Here is a 19,898-nt window from a genome sequence, read left to right on the forward strand (position 1 = left end):
GTAGAGATTGATTATTCCTTGTAAAGATGTTAATACTACACTTGTAGTAGTATACATAATTTGACAAGGGGGGAGGAATTTGTGGCAGGTTGAAAATGAAGCTCGACATTTTTTTAATACCCCTTTAACTGCATAGAAACGATCTAGATCTAGTCCACATTCACTGTGTACAAGATCAAACATTTGATTGTTGGTCATCATCTGTGCACATTTTTTGGAGGGGTGGCATTTTGTGGCAGTTTGAAAATCCAGCCTGAAAAAATGCTTGGAGGATAATGAGATAGGGCATTAGCCTTGGCAGAGTTATGCGCTGTCAGAGTGTCCACCTAGTTTCCCAGTTCAATATTATTGTTGCTTTCTCAGACAATAGTTAATGGATCTGACTGACATTTATGAGTGTGTGCAAGTTGGTGCAGATCGCAATCAAAATCCAGTTCTAATAAATTTAAATGTGGTTTCATAAGGGGACATTCAGGTATGCACTCGACTGATGCTATTCTATTCATTACGCTAATTATATGGGTTATAATTTCATGAGAATGCAGAAGTTTGTATGTCTTCTTAGGGTTTGGCAGCCGCACCTGTAAGTAATGAAGTTGCCTCCTCACAAAGGAATCAGTGTGTTCCTGAGAGACTGAACACCTGCTGCACTGAAGGAACGTGTCTGTCTGTAAGTAATACTTTTATAAAGTGCTCTACAAGATTGCAATGTTAATAACTAGAAATTTTACCTAAAATACAAGATAAGCCTGCATGCCGTTTTAAATGTTTGCTAAAATAAAAAACGGAATCATATCCGTTTAGAAATTGTCTGAATATATCTATTGGTTATTTATATTTAGAGACATTTAATGCAGGTCTAAATTAACATTTTTTTTATTGGAGTTTGGCACAATGACAGAGTGAGATTCTAATGAGGTGAAGGTATAAAAGCATGATTTAAAAAGAGTCATGTAATAATTAATGCTCTGCTTTCTTTGTAGACACCATGGCATCATCAGCCCCTCTGTCCAAGGCCAACACCAGCTTCTGTCTGGATCTGTTCAAGAAGCTGAGTGACAACGACAAGGCAGCAAATGTCTTCTACTCTCCATTCAGCATCTCCTCAGCCCTGGCTATGGTGATGCTGGGGGCCAGAGGCAACACACACACACAGATGTCAGAGGTGCAACATGCAAACACACACACGCACACACGCACGCACACACACACAAATTATGTGCATACGTCCCACAAGTCCAATTGTCTGGGAGTCGCTCTCAGAGTTAAGGGATCACACATTTTATTCCTTAATTATCAAGTAGTAATGAGATTCTCAGTCAAAATCTTTTTCAAGTCTAATTTATGTCAATTCAGTTCAGTTTTGGAAGAAAATTATTATGCAGATAAAGTAATGGTATTTGTTTGATATACAAAAAAGCCTGTGAGAGAGTGTATATGCCAGGATAAACAGCAGAATAAAATTGGTAATCAACAGTACAATTTGACATTCAGTAGAGGTAAGTGATATGTACCAACAAGTTGGAACATTGTGTAATACAAGAACCCTCAATTACATGTTTCTCAAAGACACACCTAGATAAGGCTGCTGGAAGTGAGTGGGTGGTTGTGTTGTATGCTCTTTTTTTCTAATTAGCTATTGAGCCTGCTGGCAATATCTGCTTTACAATTACTGAAGTCGGTCCATGGGAATAAGAAATTTGACAGTCAGCAGTGTGGTCAACTGATCTGTTGGAACTTGTCACTTTCCATATGCTGTGGCAGTGAAGGGTGGAGAAAGAGGCAGGGCTGTATAAACCTTGAGGCAACAGAAGAGTTTTTATGTGTTTAATCAATTTCAATAAGAGACTGGTTTCCATTTTGTCAGCTTAGTTTAACAAGTGACCTGATTTATCATACGTGAAGCAAAAAAAAACATTTACCGTACCAAATCAATCTGATTAATTTGTCATGGTAACACACACTCAGGGACAAATGTTTTAAGGCTTGTCTAAGGCTTCTGATTGTGGTTGCCCGTGCATACATCAGTCAGCTTTTCACCTTCAGGCTAGAGGACATGGTTGACGGAAATCTGGAGCTCTGGAGTACTGGGGGAAGAGACAACATTGCTTTGATCTGATTTCCTCCTGACATCTCTCAGACCAAACTACTTGACACTTTTCTTCAAGAGATTTGTCAATGGGGCCGCAACCACCGCAGAATTAGGAACAAAGCGGCAATAGAATAGTCGCATTAACTGCGTGGGACCAGAAAATCCACAATGGCTTGAACTTTCACACAGCTCCACAGATGCCCTGGGTAACTAACTCTACCCTTGCCAAACTAACACTTGGCCATGTTAATGTACAGGTACAACCATGGTTTGTTTGATCCAGACAGAGATCACCTCTTTTGCTCAGACAAAATGTTGGTACATTGCATGGTATGACTATTCTTTTAGTCCGAACCTGTTATTTTGGTTCGGACTTAAAGAAACTGAAAAGTCAAAGGTCTGGACCAAATAAGGTAAGTGTGAAAGCACTTAGAGACATGCAATATCTAAGTTAACCGTGAACACTACCAATTGCACCACCAGGTCCTCAGCTTCTGTGAGGCAGTGAAGACACAGCCTGGAGGAGCCAAACAGAAACAGATGCAGCAGCAGGAGCAGATGCAGCAGCAGGTGCAGATGCAGATGCAGAAGGTGAAGTCCACAGTGCCACTGCATAAACTAACTGAAGGGCTTTTTACTAACAAATGGTCTGTGTGGGGGGAGTAGCTCAGCCTCAGGTTTATTGTGTCTATGTGTCAACTGTCAGATCTAAAAACGCTTTGTGTTACATAAGTCACAGGAATGTGATCCCGGCTCATGCCGCAGTGCGACTTAAACCTACAATGGTTTTAAATAATGGTAACCACCCAAAGGTGCATTGGGTAAATTGAGGACACACAAATTTAAGTGGTTGCCTTTGGGGTGTCTGTATTGACAAGTGAATTACTCTGTTAACACTCTGGTTTATGTCTTTTTGATTTGATGAAAAACATTCTGCCCTAAATATTTTTTTAAAAGATATAATTATCAGGTAAATAACACAATAGTAGAGGGATGAGCGTGTTTTAACATAAATCTTTGTGAAAAGGCTCATGAAGATCAGGCAGGTATTTCTATGGGTTCTTAAAAGACAGTGTAAAAGGTTCTTTCGTGCATCCACATTCACGAGGAAATTGTTCAGAGGCTTTCACATACAAGTACTGAAAGCCATCAACTTAAACCAGCAAATAAAACTAGTCATTATGGACCAGTTTTCAGCTTTTGTTTTTATGACCAATTGATTCATAAGAGAGAGCTTTACAACCTTATAAATAAGTGAGTGTGTACAAATGCATACGTTATTTATGGTGGATCATGACAATAATCTACACAGAAAAGATTGATGATCTTGTTTATATTCACATCACTCAAACGGTTAGTTGACCAACAGACCACTTTAATAGACTCTGTATATTAGACTGGTCTTTCACTGTCTCAATGTGTCTCTCTTTGCCTTTTTCTACTTTCTTTACAGAGTCTAAAGGCCAAGAACTGTCTGGATGACATCCACGCTGACTTCAGTAAACTACTGAAGACACTCAACAAGGCAGGCGCTCCGTACTCCCTCAGTGTTGCCAACAGACTGTACGGGGAGCAGTCCTACCAGTTTGTAGAGGTGTGTGTTCATGATGGGGTGTGGTACAGTGTACATGCACCTTGTTGGTTGCAATCCTGCAGTGAACCGAGAGAGGAAGAAGGCAGGGAGGAACCCAACAAACTTAATAATACATTTGACAGCAGATGGATGACCTTGTTTGACTGCTGGCGTGACCTCATGCTAAGGATATGAGCTGGCAGTGTGTGTGACAGTTAATGTGTTAAATTTCAACTTCTAATTGCCCTGGGAAAAAAACAAGCCCTTCTTAAACCCAAACAATACTGAAGGCCTGTAGTAATAGTGACAATGTTCTCCTGGCTGTAAGGACTCAACTCCACAAAGTCAAATGAAGAGACTATTTTGTTTGGGTGATCTGAATCAGTAAATACATGCTGATGCTTCCAGGATTTCATAGGAGAAACCAGGAAGCACTACAATGCAGAGTTGGAGTCTGTGGACTTCAAAACCGGCTTTGAAGCAGCAAGGCTCAAAATCAACGGGTGGGTGGAGGAGCAGACACAAGGTGGGTAACTAACATTAACCTTTACCTGTATGTTAATAGACCTGCATATCACCAGGAGGGACCAGGCGTTAGAAAGGTTTATTTCGATCCAGCTTTATTAGTATAAATACAGAAATAATCTATATTAATGTCAATGGACTGCATTTTTATGTTGCACTTTTCTAGTATTGTTGCTAAGACTAGAAAAGTCATTCACATTCACACACACTGAAACACCCTAACCCTCAAATATAAAGGGCCCATTCTAAGGTAAAGAAAACAACAATTCAGATGAAACACAATGGTGAAAACATCTCTAGGATTATTTGATGTTCAACTTCTGCCAATAGATCCCTTTTTACCCAAATCCTACACAGTGACCCTTTAATCATTTCACATTTGTGCTTTAAATTCTTAGATAAAATTAAGGATTTGCTGCTGAAGGGTACATTGCACGATATGACCCGTATGGTGCTGGTCAATGCCATCTACTTCAAAGGGGACTGGAACAAGCAGTTTGAGGAGAGTGCCACGAGAGATGCTCAGTTCAGACTCAACAAGGTAAAACTGGACAGAGAAAAGGGACTAACACTAGTCAGTCAGTGTAGTTCTATGAAACTACTGTATATAGCAGGGCAGTACACCACGTAATACACCTGTTATACAAATATGCGAGTCTGAAGACACACCCATGTAGTGGTACCACCAACTGATCAGACATTGTTTTATTTTATTGAGAAATGATTGACCAAAGTAAAAACAAATATATATATAAGGACCTTAGACCTTGGAAATTTAGGGTAGATTATCCTCAGGCTGAAAAGCTATATTTTGCTGCCTTAGTATATAGAATAGCTTGCTCAACAATGTTGTCACAGGGTGCATTTGCGTTTATTTAGTCTCAATTTGCACACTTAAAAACCCTCTTCATTTTTATGTGTGGTTGATCAAAAGAAAATTGTAGACAGGCTTGTAGAGTTGAGTAAACATTTATTGTTGAGTTTCCGTTGATTAAGGGAGGCAAGCTTAACACAAACAGACCAGTCAAGTTATACCCTCAGATTGGTCACCTAGGACTTAGTTTGGACTTGTATCTTCCCAACTTTCCCACAAATCAAAAGAGATCATGTTCTGGGAATGGCTTGGTATTGTAATTGTAAACTCCGTGGATCATATATACCACTGCTGTTTCTGTTTGCTGTTTTCAGAACGAGTCCAAGCAAGTGAAGATGATGTATCAGAATACTACTTTACCCTTGGGCCTCATCGCTGAACCCAACTGCCAGGTAACCAAGACGTCCATTTAATAAGTCAGGTAAAACAGTGTGTCTCAAACAGCTGTCAACTGACCAGGCAACAAGTCAACTGATCATTTTTTTACTTTTGTCAATGAGTTTCCATTGAATCTGAAAGAAGCAGATCATGTTTCAAAGCGAAATAGATTAGATGGGAGTTGGGTATGATCCAGACTTTTTTTAACATAACTACAAGCAAAAATTTAAAACTATAATCAGTTGTTCGTTTCATAAACTCATGATCTATTCAGTGTATATTTGCTGTAATCTTGGACACACGCTGTTCTTCAGGTCCTGGAGATGCCTTACAAAGAGAAGGAGCTCAGCATGCTCATCTTTCTCCCCATGGATATAGACGACAGTTCAACTGGTCTGGAGAAGGTAGGACATGCACACACATGCACTTCCACAAATACAGACACACACAAGACAAACTAATAATTGATTTTGTCTTCACCCCCAGCTGGAGAAGGAGCTGACCTATGACAACTTTGTGGAGTGGACTCATTCAGACAGGTTGTCTCACTCTAAAGTTGAGGTGGGCCTGCCTCGGTTCAAGATGGAGGAGAGTTATGACATGGGGGATGTCTTGGTCAGCATGGGCATGGTGGATGCCTTCGATTCGGGCATGTGTGACTTCTCAGGTAGGACATGAAACAAATCAAAATCAGGACATGAATGTCAGGTGTCATCATCGTGCTCTGCATTCCTGTCATGTATCGTGAGTTTAGGCATTATCTATCTAGTATTTCCAGAAATCTTTATTCATCTTTCAGCTTCACACTTGGCATGTGTGTTTGTAAGGGCCCAAGGCAGTGCACTGTGGAGTTTAGTGCAATTTGGACACTGGATATGTTGAATATTAATAAACTTTGAACAAACAGGCTCTTTAGCTAAGACTCATAACTATAAGTGACATTGTCGATCATGACAACAGCACGTTTACGATACTGGGCACATTCACCGCAAAGGTAACCAGTGATTCTCCAGCTCAGGTTTCTGTGTGCGGGGCGAACTTCACTGAACTTTGAATAAACAGATGAACGGCTCTATGTGGAGCAGTGGTGGTGCAGCTTCAGGGTTCTGTGGACAGACTCCAGCCGTCGGCTCTTTACTTGCCACGGGTCAATCACTGCAGGTCACTTTTACAGTTTCAGAAAGAAAGCTGCAACCAGCATTACCACAGGCCAAGCAAACAGCTCATTCCAAACAGGCAAGTTTAGAACAGGTACTGCACTAGTATTATGAAATATGATAAAATATTCTCTGTTCCTCTTTCCTGTTACAGGCATGTCACCTTCCAATGACCTGGTGCTTTCAAAGGTCATCCACAAGGCTTTTGTTGAGGTCAATGAGGAGGGGACCGAGGCTGCTGCTGCCACTGCTATAACAGTGGAGATCACTTCTGTAAGCCCCAGAGCCAGATTCATAGCAGACCATCCCTTCCTCTTCTTTATCCGACATAACCACACCAAGAGCGTTCTGTTTGCCGGCCGCTACTGCTCCCCTCAGTGAGCACTACATTGTTAAGAACAGTGTTTCTCAACCGGAGGGGCGTTACAGTACATTTACGATTGCATACGAACAGTATATCATTGAATTCGGGGTTGCAAACATTTTTTTAGAGGAGTTTAATTGTACCTTGAGTTCCAATTCTATATTTCCAGCACCAGTATGGTGAGTATAAACAATAATTTAGTGTTTTTTAACTGTGGTTTCTTGTCTGCATCACTTCTAACTTCAGTGATTCACATTGTTTATCCTGTGTTGAAATCATATAAGTAGATATATGTGTCCTTGCATGACTATGCAAAGTGCAGGTATATGTAATTGCACTACTACTCATATAACAAATATAAACTAAATGGACAGTGAGTTTACATGAAGTTTTGAACTGGGATTGGGTCATTTTATGTATTTTTGCATTTTTACAAATGGAATAAAAGTGTGATTCTCAAATGTTGTATACGAACTATTTTTTCTCAGATCTGGGTGAACCAAGTGGGACCAGACGGATATAATGACGATTAATCAATCATTGTTTAAGTGTTAATACTACACTGGTTGTCCATGACAAGTTTTTAACATGTCATGGACACATATGTTAAAATCATAGTAACATGCTACACACAGTAACATGTTACTGTTCATATCTAACGTTAACTAGGCTTTGATCAGTTTTATACAAAGAATATTTAACATGTTATAGAAACTACTTTTAGTGTTATATTTCTACCCTTAAAGCATACGACTAAAAGATGGATTTAAAAATAATGGATACTAAAGCAAGAGTGCAGCTAACGTCTAATTATAATCTATGTGATTTGTTAAAGGGGATTAAGTAAACAGCAAAGGTAGAAGAGAGAATCACTCCCTTTACTAAAATAAAAGCACGTTTAAAATATAGATTTTTCTTACCACACAAATTGCAAGTACCATTGTGGTTATTGCAAGACATAATAAAAGTATCATAAATTCTGAAAATGTCTCTTTGCAGTGCTTTTGAAAATGTATTTTGGTCTCGTTGGATGAAGAAACATGCAAAATCACGAGTCAGTTGTCAATCATGACATTTCGGCCCGTTTTTATAGCATCACATAGGGGGAGAGGCAAACCCTGTATCTTCACTCAACCATGGTGCCACAGAAACCTGGATCGAGACACAGCCACCCAACTGAATATATAAAACACCTCATTAGATTTCAAGCGGGTAAATCAAACATCTTTCTCCCAGTCTCCCTTACCTGCACAAACACAGCAGTCACCATCTACCAGGCATCAGACAAAGAGGCAGTGATTGCCCGCACCTGTCCTTATAAAGGCGGAGAGCTCTCCAGTCCCACCTACCAGGGCGGTGCTCTAACTCCTAGCTGTCAACCCTCACAATTATTATTATTAACAATAATAATGGTGTTTTTTTTAAATAGAATAAAAACACACAAACAAACATACTCTGCTCGGTCACTCCCTTCTGTTCTCATCCTCCTTGTTTTGTTCTGTCATTGTCTTATCACTTGTCCTGCAAAGCCAAAACAAAGTCTCCTATCATCCATATCGATCATCGTCAGGATAAATGTCACATTGTTATATATTTTAAGTTCATAGACTGATTCTTGCTCCGGAGTGAACGTTGTGGTTTTAGAATCTTCTTTATGAGCAGAGAATAACAAACACTTGAAAACAAACCAACAGCAAAACATGAAAAAAAATCTGGGGTAGATGTGTTGTATTTGTGTTTTAGAAAAAAGCAAATAAAGCTCCTTTCGGCTTCCATACATGTACATGCGAGAACGATGAAGTAGCTCTGTGTTTTCGGGGTGTGTCAGCTGAGCATTTAAATAAAGAACCTGCCTCTTCACACTGAGAGACTCCTGAACTCTGCTGGAAGGAAGCTGTCTGAATGTAAGTAGAGACTAAGATCTTAGTTTGTAGACACATGATTTCTGCTCAAACTGTTTTTAAACGCTTCATGTTAGAAACCAGGTCCATTCACGGTCTGGCGTCATGGGCAGAATATAGTTTATACAAATGGTGTTATATGTAATAATTGGTGTAATTTAACATAATGCTGCATAAATAACAAGTTGTTTTCATTGCGGTATTACCTTCTTTGTAGACACAATGGCATCATCAGCCCCTCTGTCCAAGGCCAACACCAGCTTCTGTCTGGATCTTTACAAGAAGCTGAGTGACAACGACAAGGCAGCAAATGTCTTCTACTCTCCATTTAGCATCTCCTCAGCCCTGGCTATGGTGATGCTGGGGGCCAGAGGCAACACACACACACAGATGTCAGAGGTACAGCATGCAAACACACACACACACTTTGTTTATTTTCTAGTGGGCAGAAAGATTTAAAATGCACCTCCACAACTTGCAGCTTCAGACGTTCCCATGATTTTGACTCTTCGCTGAGACGATTCTGAACGAAAAGGAACTTTGACACAGAAACACTGTGTGTCAGAATACAAAGAGCAGAGAACTGCATCAGTGTCAGCCCACGTTCAACATGAATCACCAGCTTTGTCTTCCAGAGTCACTAACAATGACAAAGATCTGCTGTTCAGACTCTGACAAGGTTTTATGGGAGCAGCTATGTTATGTGTTGCTATAGAAACATCCTACATATTATGGAAGTGTTAAAGCAATAAAGTCTGAGGTTCAGTAAAGCAATATGTACACCTTATCTGGTAGACCACTTCCTACAAAGGACGCAACCACTGAATTGAGACACAGCTTTTGTGTGCATATGTCCCATACATCCACACCTGGCTACCTGGGCATTACTCTCAAAGTTTAGTCACTGAATGTATCACATATTTTACAGTAGAATTGATCCCTTCTTTATTAAGAAGTGAATAGATCCTCAGAGAAAACAACTTTTAGAAGCTAAATGTATGTTTATTGAGTAGTTTTGGGACATATAAATAATCATTCATATAAAATAATAATAATAAAACTGATCACCAGTATAATGAGGCATTCAGCAGAGGTGATTAATTTGTATGTGGGAGTTGACACATTGTAAAACGGGAACATTCTGTGACATTATTCCAGATTGTTGCTTCAGCAATGACACACCCAGATAAGACAAAATGAGCGAAATGACAACGAGAGTATGTGTGAGGGCGGGTCCCTGGCCCTTAATCCATCACATCTCTGGGGTTCGGAAACAATTCCACTCACTCAAAAGCTCAATGTCTTTGGGAATAAAGGATAAGTTAAAGATGCTGGTGACAAACTTATTCACAGCATGTGCCAATTGGTACTTCATGCAATATAATAGCTGGTAAATGTTTTCTGTTATGTCCAAAGAAACATTTTCATAAATTTTTGTTCTAAATATGGATTCTAAAGATAAACTAAGGGTTCTAAAGCAGGGTCTCTGCAGCCTTGAGGCTGTGAGGTCAAAGACTTTTCTTCCTGCTCCCCCCACACCCTCCAGGCAGCCCCCTCTGGTTTTTAATCCCACCCAGCCACAGACACTAGATGGGGCCTACTCAAACAAAATAAGAGTTCATGCTAACAATAATTTTTGCTCCTTCAGTTAGTATAAGCATGAAATGAAGCAGACTTAACAGTAATACGTTTGAGCTGCTGCAGCGAGGATGTTCTAACAGGCAGTGACCGGAATGTCCAGTTGTGTGAACTGTTCTAATTTTGTAACTTGTTCATTCGCCAGCTGGCCAACAACGACTCTACAAAACTTGTCACTTATCTTTTTGCCAAATACCAACCAGTTTCCAATTGTGCAACACTCGTACCTGCAGAAACAAGTTTAAATCACAGTCAATTTGATTCACTAAACCAGTTTCTCTAACTGCAGCACAAAATAAGGTGAGATTGTAAGTCTGAAAACCAATGATATTGTGTTGGATGTTATTTAACTCTACCTTCTTTACACAAGTGGATATTTTTCAAACTGTTAAAATGAGCCGGATTGGCCGAAGCTGGACGTTACAACCATTTTTACATCACTTTTACACTTGCTAACTAGTTTTCACACACAGTCATTAACAACATGTAGCTTTCAGGTGTAAATGCTGACACATCATGAGGATATATATAGTTTGAAGAAATCTCAAAATAACCCCTCCAGTGAAAAAAGACACATCAATGAAATAAGCAGTTTACTCCATGACTTGGTGTTTCCACTTTGAAACTGCAATGAACCTATCATGAAGTTCCCTGTAAATGACATTGTGTGTCCATACAACATACACACTGCTCTGCGAAAAATACAACCCTGAATTGCCATCATGGATTTCATTTGGAATTCACATCAAGTTATTTTATGCTGTTTTTTAAATGGCTGGAACTAAATTAATGACAAGATTTAAACGAGTTCAAGGTTTTCAGTTACATCTGAGCTGTTTTAAAGCCATGAAGTGCAGCAACAAAGGTCCTTCGTAAATATTTCTGTTGCATAAATCTGATTCATGCAGTACTTTTTTTATGCTGTCTTGAATACAAATTTGAGCAATGCATATAAGAAATCATTGCTGGGTTGGAAAGTCTTGCTTTGCTGCACTTACTTAGAAACAGTCAGGGTGCGGCCAGTTCACCCTGAGACTCACACAAGAAGACAAACAGTGAAAGCAATGACTGAAGATAATTTTACTAACCTCCTAATCTAATGAATTTAAAGAAACATAACAATGCAGGGAGTAGCTGTGCCTTGAATGTCAGATCCAAACCTCATAGTGTTGCATAAATCACAGGAATGTAGTCCTGGCTTCTCTGTTAAAAGGCTTCTTTCTGGTGTGGTATTTAACCCTTATAAGCAGCTGCACGGAACCACACAACTTAAGATGTTTCCTCTTTACTCTGATATTGCTCTTGTACATGGATACATCCAAATGTAGCAAGCATCACTATGAGAGTCGACAGAAGATGGTATTCCATGATAAATTCTCATAAAAGGATATCAAACCTGGGTAAATAATAACTCGCTGGTGCATGGAGGGATGCGTGTTTGTCCTGGGCAGGCATTTCCATGGGTTTACCTTTTCTATGTTACCTCCTTGTTGTATTGTTCAATTTTGACATGTTGTGCATCCATATTCACATATAGTTATGAGCGTTTCACATACAGATACTGAAAGCCATCAGATTAAACCAGTAAATAAAACCTTATCCATTAAGTCATTATCATGGACCAGTCCATACACTGTGCTGTACCAGGATCTATGGCGAAGGCAAATTTCAGAGACCAGACATTTTTCAGTTTTTGTTGTTATGACCACTTTATTCATAAGAGAGAGATTTAGAACCACCTACATCAGGTTTATTTTGGGAAATATTTTAGGTCAGTTACAGTCTACAAATACATACATAACTTATCGTGGATCAACAAGACAAATATCAATCAGGAAGAGATTGATGATTTTGTCAATATTCTCATCACCCAACAGGGGAGTTGACCAGCAAACCAGTTAGACTGGTCTTTTACTGGCTCAGAGTGTCTCTCTAACATGCCTTTGTCTAATTTCTCTACAGAGTCTGAAGACCAAGCACTGTCAGGACAACGTCCACGCTGACTTCAGTAAACTGCTGAAGACACTCAACAAGGCAGATGCTCCGTACTCCCTCAGTGTTGCCAACAGACTGTACGGGGAGCAGTCCTACCAGTTTGTAGAGGTGTGTGTTCATAATGGTGTGTGGAGTGTTGTGAGAGGCTCAGATAGGAATCTTTCAGCTCAAGTAAAAAGGAATGATGACTGAGGGTCAGCAAACAAGCAAGCAAGGAAGTGATTGTGCAAATGTTCTCCTGCTGTTACGACTTTAAACTCTTCTAAGTCAAGTGAAGAGACTATTTTGTTTGTGTGATCTGAATCAGTAAATGTGTTGCTGATGGTTTCAGGATTTTTTGGGAGAAACCAGGAAGCACTATGATGCAGAGCTGGAGTCTGTGGACTTCAAAACCAGCCATGAGGCGGCAAGACTTAACATCAACACGTGGGTGGAGAAGCAGACTCAAGGTGGGTCACACACACACACCAGACTGGCAAAACTTCACATGGCCTTGCAATGCCACCAGTTTGAAAGATGATGATCCAGAATGGGGCAGAAAGTTTAATCCAGTTTTATTATTCCCCCGCACCAGTGACAGCCAGTGGACAGAATCATTATGTTTTCACGTTGACTGTCCGTTAGTACATAGGTCGGTATGTCTGTCCATCTGTCCTTTCCATTCTTGTAAATATGATATCTCAAGAATCCCTCATGGGAATTTCTTCAAATGTGGTACAAATGCTTTATTAGACTCAAAGATGCACTGGCTAGACTTTTGCAGTCAAAGTGCGAGGTCACTGTGAACTTACAAAACACGTTTTTGGTCTTGTGAACGCAACAACTTCAAATCTGATACAATCTGATTTGATTTTGGTGGTTGAAGGTCAAATGTCAGGTGACCTTGTGTTTTTGTGATAATGCAACATCAGGAACCTGCATAGGGTGTTTCAGTACATCTGGCACAAAGATTCACTTGGACTCCAGGAGGAACTGATTAGATTTTAGGTTTTAAGATCATTCACCTCAAGAGAATCCTTTCAAATTTGGCACAATTGTTCACTTGGGCTCACAGGTATTAGTGGAATGTGGAAACCAGTCCTTTAAGATTTTCTGTTTTTGGTCAAATAAATATAGCGTACCTCATTTCTCTGTTGAGGAAACACAGTGACTGAGTTTGTCATTTCTTCATCATTTCAAATTTGTACTTTAAATTCCCAGGTAAAATTCAGGATTTGCTGGCCCAGGATGTGGTGGACAACATGACCAGGCTGGTGCTGGTGAATGCCATCTACTTCAAAGGCAACTGGAACGAGCAGTTTAAGGAGAGTGACACAAAAGATGATCATTTCAGAATCAACAAGGTAAAATTGGATGGAAGATAAAATGAATTTGGATTTTTCTGCATTTAACACCAACTTAAGTTTACTTAAACAGGACTGAATAACATCAAAGTTAGATAGCAGGAAGCAGGAAAAGTCAGTTGTAGTACTGAGTTGGATGAGCAGTAGCAGTTATGTCATCTGCATAAAAATGGCCGCATTTGATAAATTATCACAGGGATTATTGACATAAAAGGTGAAGCCCTAGTATGGAACCCTGCGGTACGCCTTTTGATACAGGCAGGAAAAAAGAGGAAGACCAATCAACCCGGACACATTATGATCCAGCTGACAAGTAGTTTGAAAATCAAGTTACAGCATGCTCAGATGAGCCAATATTTTCAAGTCTATTCACCAAGATGATGAAGTCAACTGTGTCAAAAGCCTTTGACGATTCCATAAAAAGTTCTACACAAAATGTTTTGCAATCCAGTGCCTCAATAATGGAATTTGCCAATTTAGTAGCAGCAGTTTACAAGGTTTCTAGTGTCATATAAAACCCTAAACAGGTGAGGAAACATGTTTAAGGGGGTGGCTGTGGCTCAGGAGGTAGAGCGGTTCATCCACCAGAAGGTGGGCAGAGTCCTGTTCCACGTGCCCAAGTGTCCTTCAGCAAGATAGGCTGACTGTCTCAGCAGTGATCTATGATAGAGAAAGTGTTGCACAAAGATGCAATATTTGTGTGAATTGGTGAATTGCAAAAAAATTGCTGTACAGCACTTTGAGTGGTCATCAAGACTAGAAAAGCACACTATATTTAACAACCACTATCCATAACCCATATTTTGTTCTCTCAGTAATGATGTCACAGTGTATTCACTATACCTTGCTTTTCTGCATGACTGCAACAAAGTGATATGAACAAGCTTTCAGCTGCTTCTCCTGTTTGCTGTTTTTAGAATGAGAGTAAGCCGGTGAAGATGATGCATCAGAAAACCAAGTTCCCTTTGACCTTCATCTCTGAATTCAACTGTCAGGTAATCAAGACATCCATTTAATGAGTCAGTGAAAACAGTGTGTCTCGTCAACCACCTGTAAATTGACCAGAGAACAAAATTGATAATTCATTACTTTAGTTTACGAAGTTCTATTAAATATAAATGAGGCGAATCATGATTCAAAGAAAAATGGATGACATGTTTTTTTATTGTAACTTTGAAACTAGCTACTGATTATTGTTTTGGATTTTTGCATATCAACTGTATTCAGTATATATTTATCATTATGGAAACACGCTGTTCTTCAGGTCTTGGAGATTCCTTACAAAGGGGAGGAGCTCAGCATGCTCATCTTTCTCCCCATGGACATAGACGATAGTTCAACTGGTCTGGAGAAGGTAGGACATGCACACACATGCACTTCCACACATACAAAAACCCACAAGACAAACTAATAAGTGATTTTGTCTACAACCCCAGCTGGAGAAAGAGTTGACCTATGAGAACTTTGTGAAGTGGACTCGTCCAGACACGATGGAAAAAGAAGAGGTTCAATTGGGCCTGCCTCGGTTCAAGATGGAGGAGAGTTATGACATGAAGGATGTCCTGATCAGCATGGGCATGGTGGATGCCTTCGATATGGGAATGAGTGACTTCTCAGGTAGGACATGCACCACATGGGGCGGCTGTGGCTGAGGGATAGAGCTGTTGTCCTCCAACCTGAAGGTCAGCAGTTCGATCCCCAGTCTTCCTCCTCGCATGCCGAAGTGTCCTTGGGCAAGATGCTGAATCCCGAATTGCCCCTCATAGAACAAAAAAGTGCTGCTAATAGATGCACTGTATGAATGAATGGGTGAATGTAAAACTGTACTGTAAAGAGCTTTGAGTGGTCATCAAGACTAGAAAAGGGCTATATAATTACAAAACCATTTACCATATATCAGATTAGTTTAAAATCATTTAAACATCAGGAAACAATAAAACTGATCTGGCTACTGTCGCCTTAAAGAATCCTGAGGTTCTCCCAGTGTGTCCTCCATTCTTGAAATATACTCCGTCCCTCTTTTTTTTGTTACAGGCATGTCTCCTTCCGATGACCTGGGGCTGTCAAAGGTCGTCCACAAGGCTTTTGTTGAGGTCAATGAGGAGGGAACCGAGGCTGCTGCTTCCACTGCTGCCGTCATGAAATGGCGCTGTCGTCCAAAGCCTCCAGTCAGATTCATTGCAGACCATCCCTTCCTCTTCTTTATCCGACATAACCCCACAATGAGCGTTCTGTTTGCCGGCCGCTTCTGCTCCCCTCAGTGAGAACTACATTGTTGAGCGTTTGAGAAACACTGCTCTAGAGTCTGATCCCATCCCAAGTTTCCATCCTATATTTGCAGCATCAGGATGATGAGGACAAACTATTATTTTGGATTTTTTTTTTTACTGTGGCTCTCGTCTGCCTCACTTCTCACATGAGTGATTGTGTTTGTCCTGAACACAAGCTCTCTGCTCTGCTTTAACATTGCACCCAATCTGATCTTTTTCAGAGTTTGGTCCCTTTATCCCTTTAATACACATTTGGCCCTCTTTGCTGCAGCATCTATACCATTACAGTCTAATTTGTTATCCTGTACCTCAGACTCTTTGGAAGAATTTGCCTTGATCACATTTGTTATGCCTTTCTAAGCTGGCAGCACAGAGGTCAACTGTACCTGTATACCAGGTGAACATATGATGGTTGAAAGAATCTCTGCACTGTCTCTATATAACATGCAATATAATTATTTTATATATTCAGCAAACCAAAGAGAATATTGTGATGAAAGTATATTTGCAGATAGATGTGTGCTTGGTGGTTATACATAATTGCACTTCTATGCATATAATGACTTACTACAATAAAAATAGTTTATATGCAGTTTTGACCAATTATGTTTCTGTATCCTGGTGATTTTACACATGGAATAAAAGTGTGTGATCCCCAAATATTGTTTGTCAACTTTTTTTCTAAAAAAGAAAATAACTCTTTCATTCACAATTTGTCTAGTTCAGTGTATAGTGAGTATAAGAAGGATATCATGCAGTTTAACCTTTCATTGTAATAAAGATGATACTACACTTGTTGTCCATGACATGTTTTTTACACGTCACTGTTAATGTTTAACCAAAACTAGGCTTTAATCAGTTCTATTGAAAGAATAGATATATTATAATGACTGCAATGTTTTCCTGTAATCACGGCCTACTGCTGCACAAAACGTCACTATTTTTAACAGTTACAGATGGACTGTTGCTTGTTCATGCCAAAGCAACACGTTGACAACAATACAACACTAGATACAGCCATAGTATACAGCACACATTTTAGCCTTGATTTTATGCTTGGTTTTTTTTCTGATTGCTTGAGTTGATATGGGAGCAAAATCATTCCACTGTAACTTTCTCTTTTTCTCCTCCAAAACCTTTAAAGATAATAATAACACTATAAATGGTAGAAGAAAGAGAAGTAAAGTGGATATTCAGCTAAGCTTAATCGGATCAATTTCAATACTTGTGTTAGATGAGAAATGGATAAAATAGACCTGAACCATTAGAAAGAAAAGTGGAAGAAAGTTAAAGAAATTGCACTAAAAGCAGCAGAGTTATCAATCCCTAGAAGCAAAGGGACAATGAGTAGAACAGCAGTCCCATGGTGGACAGAGAAGTGAAGTAGAACCATGAAAGAAATAATTAATGATAACCCACAATTTACACAAAGAAAGTAAAGAGAGAATGTTGGTGAAAATTCTGAAATAAAATAGGCAGATCAACTCCTATAAGCAATGTATGGGGAATGATAAAAGAGTTGGGGGGAATCCGAAGAGAGAGGCAGGACCCAATGTTAAAAGTTGGAGAGAAAACAGCAATAACAAATGAAGACAAGTCAGAAGTAATGGCCAAGATGTTTGCGGAAATTCACAGTTCTGACAATCTAACACAGGAAAGGAAGCGAGGGAGGGAAGAAACAGATAATACAGAGAAGAGAAAGAACAAATGGTGTGATGGATACACCTTTTACTTTACAAGAGATGAGGAGAGCCATAGGAAAGACTGGGTAAACATCTCCAGGGAAATACCAAATCTGTTATATAATGTTAAAACATTTGGGAAAGCAGACAAAAACTAAACTTTTAGCGATATATCATAAAATACGGGAAGAGGTCGCTGCTGAGATCACCTGTTTTTGTTTGCACCACATCAACACTGGTGTTGGTCCTTATCAGCAAAAATTCTCTTGACATCCTGGATGTGTCTTCTTCGTGTGTGGCACCGCTTTTTCATTCTGACATATTTTTGATCTTTTTTTATTTCTTTTTTTCAGTTTTGCGTCTTTTGCGTGTTAGAATAATCATGAACATATCCACTCATTCGTAGTGAATCCTCCGGAGGACATCCTGCTGTATTCTAACATGGGGTCATTCGGACATTATCAAGAGCTTTTACTAGCGGGCTGGCAGGAGAAACTCCGCAGAATGTCCGGAGATTATCCGGAGTTCAGTGCATGTCTGAAAGCAGCGTCACAGAACTACAGAGCAAAGACCAGCATGAAGATATAGCTACTGCAAATGTACATCTTGATTTAGATTGTTATTGGTTTACACTTATAAGTGATGCAAATTTAAATAAATATATATATGTGGAGATGTATGCCACTGCACAAAATACATTCATACAATTAGGATGACTGGATTAAAAGTATACAGTTTACAAAGCTATCCCATGATGCGTGTTTGTAATGCAGCTTTTTAAGACTCGTCTGTTTTTTCTGTCTTGTGTCTGAGCAGACAGCAGGTGGAGCCAGTGGCTTGGCCTGGCTGCGTTTCTCCCTCAGCTCATCCTGCTGCTGATTTGATTAAGGAAACGGATCCAGGTTTTTTTTTCTCCACTTTATTTAATATTGCGAGAGAGGACTTTCTTTTTTTGACATTTCTGTGAAATTTCCAATATTACAGAGATCTTTATGAAAAAATTAAGAATCTGGCAAGTGTAGAAAGTATTTTTAGAGGGGTGATCTTTCTTCAGTTACTGTAGGGTAACAAATATTCCTTTCAACTGTATCAAAGAATGGACATCTTGCCTGCGTTTCATGTTAGTACTGTATTTTATAGTTCTGTGTACATGGTATATGTATCTGATCTCAATACATGTAAATGCAATATTGTGAAAGAGTGGCCTTCTAGTTTATGTGATTATACAGGAATATAATCTTGTCTCATTTTTTTATGCAATACAAAAACATTTGCATATTTTAAAAGGCTCATCAGCTCATTGTCAAAAACTTAACCAATGTGTTCAACAGGCAAATAATCAATATAAAGGTGACATCGTGCTCTGCATTCCTGTCATGTATCGTGAGTTTCTTTCAGCTTCACACTTGGCATGTGTGTTTGTAAGGGCCCAAGGCAGTGCACTGTGGAGTTTAGTACAATTTGGACACTGGATATGTTGAATATTAATAAACTTTGAACAAACCGGCTCTTTAGCTAAAACTCATAACTGTCCCAACTAAGGCTGATAAGTGTTACTTTAAGTGGGTGTTTCTTTAAGGCAATTTCACCTTGTCGAGTCTTAACTGAGCACCATGAGTTTATATATATATGTGTGTGTGTGTGTGTGTATTCATTTGATTCATATCTATCACACAGGGTGGCAGACAGGTTCCAATGAGGAACTGATGGACTCAGATAATCTTCCAGCAGGAAAAGATCTTTCAAACACAGTGGGGTTCTCTAACAGATTTGGTGCTGCATGGGGTGGAGGTTGTGTCATCAGGACATGTTAAGAAACACTGTGTGAATGAATTGGAAAATATTTGATATGAGTCAGTGCTTCCAGATAAGTGAGTAAGTCTCCAGGCATTTTACTCTGAAACTGTTTTCCTCTCTGTGTTCATTAAAGGGCTGGATGATATGTTCATATCATGAGATTAGTGTTGCAATAACAGGATTATTATCTCTGTTTTTGGATAAATAAATGATTAAGTTAACATAATTAAGATTAGTATTATCATTATTATTATTATTAACAATAATAATGGTGGTTTTTCAAATAGAATAAAACACACAAACAAACAT

The 19,898-nt window shown here is 39.3% G+C and overlaps 2 protein-coding genes across 2 annotated transcripts; both read left to right on the plus strand.

The window, feature by feature from the left end:
• The first annotated feature begins 960 nt into the window (after window positions 1–960).
• Window positions 961–7,437, plus strand: LOC117754298 (leukocyte elastase inhibitor-like). Its single transcript, XM_034573159.1, has 9 exons — window positions 961–1,165; window positions 2,576–2,683; window positions 3,546–3,686; window positions 4,074–4,191; window positions 4,589–4,731; window positions 5,379–5,456; window positions 5,757–5,846; window positions 5,929–6,109; window positions 6,754–7,437. The coding sequence occupies exons 1-9, from the start codon at window positions 989–991 to the stop codon at window positions 6,978–6,980; spliced, it is 1,263 nt and encodes a 420-aa protein (XP_034429050.1). The 5' UTR covers window positions 961–988; the 3' UTR covers window positions 6,981–7,437.
• A 1,323-nt stretch (window positions 7,438–8,760) lies between these two features.
• On the plus strand, window positions 8,761–17,306 carry LOC117754302 (leukocyte elastase inhibitor-like). Its single transcript, XM_034573165.1, has 11 exons — window positions 8,761–8,867; window positions 9,082–9,263; window positions 12,465–12,605; window positions 12,829–12,946; window positions 13,698–13,840; window positions 14,758–14,835; window positions 15,105–15,194; window positions 15,277–15,457; window positions 15,875–16,160; window positions 16,214–16,639; window positions 17,297–17,306. The coding sequence occupies exons 2-9, from the start codon at window positions 9,087–9,089 to the stop codon at window positions 16,102–16,104; spliced, it is 1,158 nt and encodes a 385-aa protein (XP_034429056.1). The 5' UTR covers window positions 8,761–8,867; window positions 9,082–9,086; the 3' UTR covers window positions 16,105–16,160; window positions 16,214–16,639; window positions 17,297–17,306.
• Window positions 17,307–19,898: the final 2,592 nt, after the last annotated feature.

The sequence above is a fragment of the Hippoglossus hippoglossus genome, chromosome 20 (genome assembly GCF_009819705.1).
Source record: "Hippoglossus hippoglossus isolate fHipHip1 chromosome 20, fHipHip1.pri, whole genome shotgun sequence".
Lineage (NCBI taxonomy): Eukaryota > Metazoa > Chordata > Actinopteri > Pleuronectiformes > Pleuronectidae > Hippoglossus > Hippoglossus hippoglossus.